Source organism: Vicugna pacos, chromosome 2 (assembly GCF_048564905.1).
Source record: "Vicugna pacos chromosome 2, VicPac4, whole genome shotgun sequence".
In the NCBI taxonomy this organism is placed as follows: domain Eukaryota; kingdom Metazoa; phylum Chordata; class Mammalia; order Artiodactyla; family Camelidae; genus Vicugna; species Vicugna pacos.
In genome coordinates, this window is record NC_132988.1 from 8,465,348 (window position 1) to 8,477,813 (window position 12,466).

Below are 12,466 nucleotides of genomic sequence, written 5' to 3' on the forward strand. Positions count from 1 at the left end.
AGATTCAGACCTACAATACTTCTGTTTCAGAAAAGATTAGTTTGTGCATCCTTACCAAGATTGTGTCCTGTTCCAACTGCACTGAGTCGTCACTGAGCTGCCTATATTTTTGACTTTTTGACTTTTCTGGGCTCTGAGAATGATTTCTGACTCTTGGTATCTCAATAAATCAATGAGACGTTTATGAAATGTAATAGAAGTAACTGAGTTACTGACTTAAAGATGATGAAAATGGCGTTTTCTCAAATCAGCCCTTGATTTCATTCAGACTTTAAAGATTTTCTTTGGGAAACATTAGGATACCTTGATGAATTCACTGACTGTAGATTTGGGGGTAGGAACAGTAGCAATGAACAAAGCCAGGTTTACTGATATCTTTAGAGGCTAAGAAGCCCCAGGTTTCATCAGACTAGGCAGATCTGCACCTTCCTACTTTAAGAAACCATTTCATCTCAACAGATTCACTGGCCTTCATTGGCTAAATCATAGAAATTCAGAATCATTAGCTAAATTAATTGTTTCATGTGGTTGGTCTTTAGAATATTATAAACTGTCATTGAATTACTGAGTTGAGAGCCATTAATTGGATGTACTTTGAATACATTCTAACAAAATGCTAAACCTGTCATTCTTAATCACCACTTAAAAACCACCACAAGAAAATTGTGGATAAATCTTAGTGCCATGAAAATACACCATCTAGAAATGTTTAAAAATGCTTCATGTCTGTACATGAAGGCTCAGAATCTGACAAGTCATTTTGGAGGCTGTCATTTAAGTATCTCCTGGGGGTCACCCAGGGCCCCATCATTTCAAGGAGGAAGAGTGTGGAATCCTTTTTCTAAGCTTTTAAGTCCCTTAAATCACAGAGGCAGAAATAACACACATGTTTTTCATGTCTAGGACTGTGTTAGACCAGGAGTTGAAAATTCAGATCTGTCCACCGGAGCCACAGAGGTGCTCAGATGAGCAGAAGTGGTTTGAGGTTCTGGGCTCAGAAGGAGGGAGGGCTGAGAGATGTGGGGGCCTAGAGCTGAAATGGCCTTTCAAAGGGTTACCCCTGGCTACACTGGTGGTCATCTTAGGGAGTGTGGTTCCAGTAAAGCCAGATACTGGGGTTTTCAAATAATTACAGGTGTGTGGAATCTTATGTGAAATAATCACACACTTAAATATTGGTAACTAGTTCAGATTTTCAGCAGGTCAAGTGAAACACATTTGTGGGGCCATTAGGAAGCAGGATTAGAGTCTGACATCCTCTGTAGATACATAAATGCTGTTAAAAATAGAAATTTATGTATCTAAAAATAAAATTAAAATTAAAAATGGATTTTTCAGAGAAAGACAAACATTATATGATATCACTTAGATGTGGAATCTTAAAAAATGATATAAATTCTGCTTACAAACCAAAACCACAGTCATGGACATAGAAAACAAACTATGATTATTACCAAAGGGCAGAGGAAGGAGTGGGATACATTAGGGGTTGGGGATTAACAGATACACGCTACTGTATATAAAATAGATAAACAACAAGGACCTCTAGTATAGCACAGGGAACTATATTCAATTTCTTGTAATAACAAATAATGGAAAAGAATCTGAAAAGGAAAAACACATATGCATGTATATGCATAACTGAATTGCTTTGCTGTACACCTGAAACCAACATTGTAAATCAACTAAACTCCAATCAAAAGATTAAAAAAAAAAAAACAAAGGACACTGACATGCTGCTCTTCATCACTATTTGTGACCAAACAAAACGTTTTGAAAAAGAAACCTGGATATTTCATTAATCAACAAATAGGAGGTGCCCACTAGGTTGCTGCAACATAACTGCTCAGTAAGAAGATGAAGAAGATAGATGTGTTTGCCACCTGTCTCTGGTTTGCAAACTGGCTGGCTGAGGGAAAAAGGGTCTCCTGATAGGATTGCAAGGTACTGAGGATGGAACACGAAGAAAGGCTTAGAGCTGTACATCAGGGGGTTTCTATGAAGGCTCAAGATGCAACAAGGAGACTTTCCAAGTTCCCTACAGCATTACGTGGTAGGGCTAGAGAGGAAGAAGAAGAGGAAATGCACAGATTTCACTGTTCTAGACTGTTGTGCTCAAGTGGTGCTCCACAAAGTTGAGGGGAACATCTTATATAGATGTTGCTTGAGAAAAAATGGAGAAATATACAGATGTTATGAAGCAATTTGTACTTCCCTGAGGGGGAAGAAGAGAGATGTATAGAATCACAGAGCACAGTGTGTCCTTCAGCTACTTCAGACAGCACACAGCATCCCTCGGTGGATAACATGAAGGGCACGGAGCAGGTCCATTTCTATTTCCAGCATCAATTGCTTTGGGACCTAGAGGAACAGACTGTCACATGTGGACACTCAGCGCACCCCACCCCATGTTAAAAAAAAAAAAAGCAATCCATAACCCAGTTGGTTGGAATTGGCATTTTGTGGACCAGTTCTGACATCTATTAAATCATTGGCAGAGTTTTAAAATCAAAGCTACCGCAAAAGCAGGGGCGGCTGTCCTCCCTCTCTGTTATTTACAGAATAGATGAAGAAGTGCAGTGGTCAGCCACCAAAGAAATGCCTACTGGAGTATTCTTGTTTGCTCATCCTGGAACCCATCATGTTTACTTCCAAGCAGTGTTCTTTTCATCCACTTTTGCTCTGCACTAAATTTAAATGAAAAAGCAGCTCTAGGCAGATATGTTATTTAACTTGCTGTCTCCACACTGTCCTTTGGAAATTAAGGAATCCTTATATGTAGGGCTGCAGTTAGCCAAAAATATGGGTAAGTTACATGCTAAAATCCGGGGTCCCAGCTATATCATGCATAACTTATATAAAGTTCATTGCCTTTGTATGCATCCTTTACAAGCTCTCCTTTCCCAGCATTGAGTTAGATGCTAACTTTTCTATTTAACTCAGATTCTTACCTTCTTTAGAAAAACATAATAGAAATGAGGAATTTGACAATTAAGTTTATAGATAAAAATACTTACCTTTCTTACAGCTCCGTGTACAATATGGAAAGTGATACTTTTTGATTCTATCTACTCTGATTATACCTGAACCATCAAACCAAACCCTCAAATAAAGGCCAACACAAAAAGGAGTCCACACTTTATAAAAGAGATCATTCTCTTCTATTGCCCAATGCCTGGCTTTCAAGAAATCAAGTGAGTTCACATTATTTAATGTTTGTGATCTCTTATCTAACTTTCTTGGTTATTGACTTCAGTAAGTAGACTGTTTTCACAGCTCCCATCAATTGTTACACTAACTTACAAGTATATTTTTCATACACACACATGCACACATACACACGTATACATACACGTAGTACACACAGATGCACATGGTTTTTTCGACTTTAAAGAATGATGAAAAAAAAATCAGAGCCCTTAGAATCTAAAACAGGCTGCATTTTACATATTGAGCTCAGTAAAAGTTGTGGATTCTTAGGGGATATTAGCATGTTAGCAAAAGCTTATTGGGTAAATGTCCATCAACAGATGACTGGATAAAGAAGATGTGATACACACACACACACACACACACACACATATACACACAGAGGAATATTACTCAGCCATAAAAAAGAATGAAATAATGCCATCTGCAGCAACATGGATGAACCTAGAGATTACGATATTGAGTGAAGTGAGTCAGACAGAGAAAACACAAATATCATGTGATATCACTTAGATGTGGAATCTCAAAACAAATGATACAAATGCTATTTATAAACCAAAACCAGACTCATGGACTTAGAAAATAAATTGTGGTTACCAAAAGGGAAAGGCAAGAGAGGGACAAATTAGGGGTTGGGGGTTAACAGACACACTATATATAGTAAACAAGGCCCGCCTGTATAGCACAGGGAACTATATTCAATTTCTTGTAATAACCTATAATGATAAAGAATCTGATAAGAAAACATATGTATGTGTGTATGTGTGTAACTGAAGTACTACGCTGTACACCTGAAACTAACATTGTCAATCAATTACACTTCAATAAAAAATGTAAAACAAAAATCTTATCAGGAAAAGAAAAGGGGTCTTGAAAACAAGCCTGCGTGGCCGGGGCTGCCCGGTGCAGCCTTCCCGGCGACACGTACCTTCCGGAGTGGCTTCAGCTTGGTCTCCATGATGAAGTCGTACTTGCACAGCTCGCAGCAGCGCGTGTCCGAGCTCTTGATCCACTGGTGGAGGCAGGACTGGTGCACGAAGCGCAGGGTGCCGGTGCAGCGACAGGGCGTGATGAGGGGGCTCTCCTCATCCCCTTCGCAGTGGCAGATCCTGCGGAGCACACAGCAGCCTGGTGAGACCTCTTGGAGGGCGCCCAGCATCCTCCTCCCCGCGCCGCCTAGGCTGGATTAGAAACTGCAACCGCGGATTTAGAATGCAACGCAGTTCACTTCCACCTCGTGCTGGACCTGAGTCTGGCATAGTCATTGCTGGACTCTTAAGTCACGTTATAAGATTTTAGACACTGATGCGTCAGATATGCACCATGACCTCAATTTTAACAGCACCACTGTTAATTAAGCTACATCCTCACCTTAATCTATTAGTGGTCGGTGTCCATGAGCACAAACTTGCTTTAATATATAGAAGTTATGGCTTAGTATTTGAAGAACTATTGTAATCTGATAACTTGCTTTATTTTGATGATACTTTTATAGGGTGTGTAATTTAGTACATATGGCATTCCACCAATATGGAAGAATTATGAAAAATCTTAACGTGTTACCATGGACTAAAGTGAATATAGAAGGTTTCAGCTTGGTAATATTACAAAGAATTTCCTAGGAAGATACACACATCTTCGGTTACAAATGGCCTAAACTGTCAATAATCATCATTGTTTAAAAGTCACAAAAATTACTGCTTACATAAAGTTTACATACAGTAAATCCTACTGTTTAATCCGACGAATTCCAAGTTGAGCTAGTTTACTGAATTACTGTGACTTCTGGTGTTACCGATTCAGTCTGTGAAATCATCATCATTCTTATCTTCACATTTTAAAAAAAAAATTGTTTTTCACATTGGATGAGATAAGCTTTTCAAACCACCAGATCATGAATTCAAATCATAACCCTTCAACAATTCTTATGATTTAACCAGTTGTTAGAAGTTGTTGATAAATTTGATAAGAACGATTGCTTGAAATCTGTTAGAAATATGAAGGCCATGTTCCCCAAATACCTGAATAGTTACTGTTTTGAGGTGAGTCACAGTTTAAATGTGGCTGGAAGGCTGTTTGAATTGCTGCCCCTGGCCTTTCCTTTTAGGTCTATGTGCCCTCTTCTCCAGAAGCAAGCGTTTTAAACAGCGGATTTTAAAATATATTTATCTATCTCAGCTGTCTCCCAGAGGAAATGAAATTTGGTCAGTTTGTTACTGCAGTCAGATACAGGAATTGAAACCCAACCCACCTCTAACCTCAAAATAAAGAAGTATGACACAGTACATTAGCATTTTGGGTCTCCTTTTCTTAAGTAAAAATAAAGTAAGCAAAGAGGAAGCCTGGCTTCAGGAGTCCTTTGGGTGGGAGTGATTGGATGAGAACGCAGGGAAGTTCCAGTCAGTGTCCGTCTTCCCCCGAACTGAGTTAGGAAGTAGCCGTGTTTCTGTGGGAACTCGTGTCAAAGGCTGACTCGGCGGGGGGGAGCAAATAAATCTTCTGAGCCTGCTCTTTAATATGAAAGCCCGAGACATCTTTCTTCAAACGTGTAGGTCCTGGGATCCAGGCTTAGTATGCTTTATATCTTATCTGTTGCCAGTAGAGTGTTGGTCAGTAGATGTTTGTTGACTCAGAGAATTGTTCAGTCAACAAACCATGACTTACTACACAAGCAACCAGTGAAAGCAAATCTGGGTTTCTAAAGCACTGCATTTTGTTGTAATATTTATTTTTGGAGCCCCGGAAACCTAACGAATTATACATTATGAGCGGCTGGTACTTTTTTAAGTCCTCTGAACCTCTTCTCTTTCTGCCTCCACTCAAAGATACTCCACTAGATCAGGGCCAGCAAACCATGGCCCAGTCCTAGCCGCTGCGTGTTCTGGTAAATGAAGTCCTCTTGGCACACACCCACACGCATTTGTCTAGCAGGACTTCGAGCGTGTTTGCACCACAACCACAGACACGGAGAGTTGCTGCAGACGCCACGTAGTCACAAAGACCGCCACAGTCACTACCTGGACCTTCAGGGAAAACGTCAGCTTACCCTTGCCCTAAACACGGTGATGCTGAGTTCAGGACCACGTCTGACTATTATCGACGGTGATGAAAACAAAGTTTACAAAATAAATCACTCCAACTTCTGCAAGTCACAAGCGCTGCAGTAGAGGTTCCAGAGAGAAGCGCACGATAAAAAGGAAGGTCCCTCCTGGCTTACCCGCAGTTTCTCATTTGAAAAAGAAAAATTGGCCGTTAATGCCATCTGATAATTCAGCACTAAAAAGAGTGGCCTAGTGCCGTCTGAGGCTCTGATTTTTTTTTTAACTGACATGAAAAAGTCATTCATCATAAGCAGATTGAAGCCAGGACCTCACTGATGACCGCGTTCAGACTTGCTGGAATAGTTTCCCAATCGTAGTCAACTTCCTGTATCTTACAGATGCTTTCAAATTTTTTTTCTCCTGAAACTATTCTTTGAAGCATCACCAGCAATATCATTTTTTTTTCATAAAATTAAGATTATCTCTCTAGGGGGGAGGATATACCTCAGTGGTAGAGTGCATGCCTAGTATGCACGAGGTTCAATCCCCAGTCCCTCCATTAAAAAGAAAATGATTAAATAGGTACACCTAGTTACCTCCCCTCGCCAAAAAAAAAAAAAAAGAAATAAAAGGAAAAAAAGAGATTATTTTCCATAGGGAAATTCAAAAGCTTTATTTATTTTCATTCCCATTTTACAAAATTCTTTTTTTTACAGCATTTTAACATTTTGAAGTTTTTCTAAATTATCCAACTCAGGTTGGATCCCAAGAGCCTTTTTTAAACCATGTTGAGACTGTCCTAAATAGATTCAAGAACTAAGTATCAACTTCGGATATCTACTGGAAATAAAAAAGTGATAGTGCCATTGTAGAAAGAATGAAACAGATCTTAAATTGACAAACTTCACGCAAACCACTATTGCTAAATTATAACTGAAAACGCAGTAATAAAAAATATAAACATGCTTTCTCCAACAGAATAATGGTGTAGAGAACATGATTTTAATAATAAAATAAAAATGCACTGTAAAATAATCATAATTTTGATGTAATTTTACCTTATGGGAAATCGAGACTTGGTAGTTCAGTGATTTTTTAAAAATCAGTGGTGATTGACATTGGTGTCTGCCATCTAGTGATAGGAACAGGCTGAATTCACAGACTTTATTGGCATTTTAGTATTTTAACTGGAGGCTTACAGTTTAATCAGCATGTGTTAGACTTTTACCATTTATGACTTGAATAAACTTCTACTTCTGTATAATTTCTAGCTTTCTGTAAAGACTGGAGCATAAAATGCTATATAGCAAATTAAATTTTGGAAAATGTGTGTGTGTATGTGTGTGTGTGTGTGTTTTCAAGTCCCTTCTTTTTTTTGTCTTATATATCTTAAAAAGCCCCCCACTGTCCCCACTCCCTACCCCATCCCTTGCCAAGGTTTCTTGGCTCTGGTAAAATAATATTGTTTTTTTCTGCCTACATTTTTTTAAAAATAATTCATCACTTTAAAACAATCTTCATGAGGGCCGTAGTGATTTTGTAACTTGGGAATTCTTTTCATTCATCCATTATTTCATTCATTCACATTTTCTTAGTTCTTGCTACATGCACAGAAAACCAGATACCAGCATTAGCACGCAGGGTGACCTGAGAGGGAGAGAGAAGTGCCTGGAGGCAGGGACCCCATCTGAGCAACGATTACAATCATCTGGGTGTTAAGAATCTGGAACAGTGTGGTGACACCGGGTTGGGGATGGGAGACTCAGCCTACAGAGGATGCCACGATCCCTAGGCCCTCGCTTGGTTTCCATGCTTAGTCTTCGCAGCGAAGCACACCTACAACATGCGACTCTTAAAGGCAGTCATCCCTGTAGCCCTCGGACAGCGTCTCAGCTCCCTTCCCCTAGTCCACGCCTCTGCCCCCTCCTTTTCCCACCTACGTTTCCCTCCATATGCCTCTTCCACTAAATAAGCTTTGAGCACAGTAGTTAGGGATACTATTATTTGTAATGCCTTAATTTGGATTCAGTCTTTACTCAGAACTAGCCATCACGCTTCAGAGTTTGGCCCCCATTCTTCGAATTCACTTCTGAAAAAAGACTGGCATACTTGTTGGGCAGAAGCCACGTGGAAAGGTAGGAAGGATGAGAAATTCATACTCACGTAAATGAGCAAAGAGATATAATCTCTCTTTTGGTGAAACAGAGCAGAGCAGTGACAGGATAGCTGACTAGGGAAAATTTTATTTTAAATTTTCATTTTGGGGGAGGGTATAACTCAGGGATAGAGCACATACTTAGCGTGCATGAGGTCCTGGGTTCAATCCCCAGTACCGCCATTAAAAAATAAATAAACCTATTGACCTAGTCCCCTGCAAACAAACAAAAGACCTAAGAAAAAACTTTAAACGCTTTTTCCTTTTGTTTTCACAAGGAAAAGCTGAACTTGTTCATAAGCAGAGGTGAAGGTGCCACAGAGAGGCAGACATTTACAAAAACAGACAAAAGAATGACCTATTGTTAAGTGAATGCTCTTGAGAAGTTGAAAAAGCACAGGGAAAGAAGAAGGGATGTAAGAGGAGTACCTTTGGACAGGTAGAAAAATACACAGGTAGGAAACAGACTTCATTCCTGTGAGCAAGAGGTCGGGGAGAGGGGGCTGGTGAAGATGGAAATGGGGTAGAGGTGCAGGGAAAGCACAGCGGCTGGGTCTGGGGCGTCTTATCATCTTTTGTGATACAGAGACAACAGGTTTGCTACAGAGGAGGGAAGGCATGAAACCCCACCCTGAAATCCCCAGGTCTGAAATGGGAAGGGCGAGGAGGAAAAGATTTTGGCACATCAGAGGATTCGGTGTGAACATGGTTGTCTTCTGGTCTAGACCAATCGAGCAGGGAAGCAAGTAAAACCACGTGGTGGTCACTGTATTAAGGGAAGAGGAGGGGTTTGAGAGACTGCAAGACAACGATGCTGAAGGACTGATGTTGAAAATGGGAGGAAATGGGAGAAAGCTTGTCTCTATGTAGAGTATAAATTCATTGCTCTCATGGATGAATTCATATCCCTATTGTATTTTTTTTCCATTGTCACAGAAAAAAATAAAAATAAAAATAATTGAATGATTTGGTGCTGGAGGTTCACAAGCAGATCCAGTCCTGACTCACATCCTTGTTCTCTGCTCCAGTAAACGGAAGAAGTTCTCCAGTTCACTCATGTGTAAAAGGAGGTTAAAAATAACTCTTGGACTCACAGACATAAACAACAAGCTAACGGTTACCAAAGGGGAAAGGAGGGGGAGGGATAAATTAGGAATTTGGGATTAGCAGATACACACTACTGTATATAAAAGAGATAAACAACAAAGATCTACTGAATAGCTCAGGGAACGACATTTAATACCTTGTAATAACCTATCATGAAAAAGAATATACACATATACATGTATAACTGAATCACTTGGCTGTATACCAGAAACTAACACAATACTGTAAATCAACTATACTTTAATTAAAAAATTTAAAAAAACCTCTTGAAGTGTCATGAGGATTAAATAAGATAAAAGGGTGCATACCTGAGGGATAGTTGGCAATCCAAGATTTGTGAATTTTATTATGGATAATTTGTTAATGTTAGCATGGGATCATGGAATTAACGAGACCACCGCCACTGTTACTATGACTTTGGCTGATCTCCATTATCGCTTTCAGTGTATTGGGATAACAGTTCTTAGCAGCTCGTTTGTTAAACCGGCTACAGCAAATGCGTGTAAGGCCACTGTCACGAATTCCGACTCTATCCAGGTGAGCTAGTTATTGACTCATTTGAATCTGCAGGTGAGTCAAGTCACAGAAACGTCTCAGAGAGAGCTGGACTCGGAGTATGGTCAGATCTGTGTAGAATGAAACTGGAGCTGAATTCAGCTTCACTCTTCCGCGTGTTGGGGGACCTCAGCCAAGTTTTCAGACAGTTGGTTTTCTCATCAGGAAAATTGTACATGGCTATTACAAGGTTCAAATGAGATCTATGAGAAAATACTGTAAAATATAAGTAGTATCTCAAAGTCATGCATCGCTGCCAATAATAAATAGTCAATAAAATCAACAAAAATGTGCTAGGTGACAGGCAATGCACTGCGTGCTTTTTACAAAAGCAACTCACTTTTTTGTGCCTGCATTTGCTTTACAGGACGCTGTCATTTTCCACCTCGTAGGACTGCTTTGCTGTAACAATGGGACTACGTTTCTGCTGAGCTGCCAACACTCTCCATAGGGTCAAGTCTAAGGGCCTTCTCCAGCTCCTCATCTTTCCTGAGGTCCTTATGGACTAGCCCCTCCTTCCGGAAGCCTCTCCCTTTTTGGCTTATGTGACACTGTGCTTATATCACTACCCTTAAAGATGGGGAAAGAGGAATCAGAGGGCATGCAAGACGGTTGTAGGGATGGAAACAGCGATTGCTTGCGGAGGGCAGACCCCGAAATGTCAGGATTCTGCAGCCTGGAAAGGGGAGAAATGATGGGGGGGTCCTATGATCCTGTGACATGCTGTGTGAGGAACAGCAGGCAATTCAGCATTTCTGAATTCACGGCTAAGACTCGTCGACCACAATCTAATGCAGCAGGTCAAAAGGGCTGCCTTTTAAAGTGTGAGGGTAGTCATTTGGGGACGAATGAAAAGAAATGCTAAGTCCTACAGTTCACATCTTGCGAGGGGTAAAAAAAAAGGCAGGGGAGGGAACATTCCATGGCAACTGAATTTAGATACGTGACAGGCTATTGTGTAAAAGGTGGCTGGTCTTATTCTGCCCCATAACTGGATCCAGCAAGTCAGAGTCACAGGAGAGATTAATATATCTCTTTCCAAGATGAACTGAGCTGACCCAGGAGAGTGCAGATTTCCCATTATGGAAAATACTCAAGGGGAGGGTCTAGCTCACTGGTAGAGCGCATGCCTAGCAGGCATGAGGTCCTGGGTTCATCCCCAGTCCCTCCAGTAAATAAACAAACAAATACTTACCCCTGCCCCCAGCAAACAACCATACACAGAGTGATTCTGTGGCAGACACAGTATAAAGGAGCTCCAGGAAGGGCAATTCAACTACAAGACCTCGAACCCCTAGCACTGCAGTTCTGTTTTCCCTCCTTTCCAACAGACTCATGTCTCGTCTTACGCCCTGAAGTTTCTTTGTCAGCATTTCCCATCTGCTTATCCTGGGAGTTTTGGATTTAGCGCTTTTTATTTTCCCTTTCGACACTGACCACCCCAGGGAGGCAACCCACAAGTTCAAGCTTCGCTCCCAGGCTTGGAATTTTAAAACATTCATCTCCAAAGCCAACCTGCAGCCTCTCCAATAACAAGAAACGTCAGCTGGTTGTGTTTTCCTATATCCCGCCATTTCCCATATGGCTTCTCTCCCGAAGATGCCATTCTAGTGAACGTTTCGTTCTCTCGGTTTGCCTTTCTTTTTGAGCCTTCTGGGTACTTCACACTCTAAATTCTAATTGCTATCAGTATGCCAATATTTTTCTCTCTCAGTGTTTTGTTTTTTAATTTTCCTCCTTTTCATCCTCACTGCCATTGCTCTAATAGCTTTGAATCGTCAACAGATACACCCACTGTCTTCAAAGCTCTGCTCCTTCCAAACCACTTTCTAAGCACACAGTTATTCAGATCCTTTTAAAATACTGCCGGTCTTCAAGAACCCTAACAGTCAAGTAAAATCCAAACTGTTTCACCCAGTGTTCATACGACCTCCCATAGTTTGGATTTACCTCTCCCGCCATATTTCTCACTAATCCCTAACGTACAGGCATAGCAACGTGGCACAGAATTCACCAGCCAAGAAGCTATGGGTTTTGCCACAAATTAGTTACCACTGTGCCAAGATCTGGAGTTTTCTCAGACTACAGGACAGTTGAAGGGTCCTGGGTGTGCTGTCCATCAATCGCAGTTAATGCACACCTGTTATCATGTTCTGCATGTGGTACGATGTTGGAAATGGTACTACAATCAACATCAGAATCCCACTTTCGCTGGTCCACGCCTGTTAAGTCACTCAATCTCCGGTGCTTTCAAGTCCCTCATCAATAAAATAGGAAAATAGCAGTGTCTACTTCATAGGGTTATTTATAAGAATTAAGTTAATTAAATGTCAATAAAGGTTAAACAGTATTTTTTTCAGTTAACGTTCAGATGTGTATTTCGTTAGCCGGTTGCATT

At 40.6% G+C, this 12,466-nt stretch overlaps 1 protein-coding gene across 2 annotated transcripts in view; it reads right to left on the bottom strand.

Annotated features, from left to right (window-relative positions):
* Positions 1-12,466, bottom strand: part of MARCHF1 (membrane associated ring-CH-type finger 1) — a 383,069-nt gene that overhangs the window by 45,774 nt on the left and 324,829 nt on the right. For both annotated transcript variants that reach the window (XM_072975095.1, XM_072975092.1), the window contains one exon: positions 4,139-4,319. In XM_072975095.1, the coding sequence (XP_072831196.1) occupies positions 4,139-4,319 (181 nt within the window). The remainder of the gene's footprint in view (positions 1-4,138; positions 4,320-12,466) is intronic.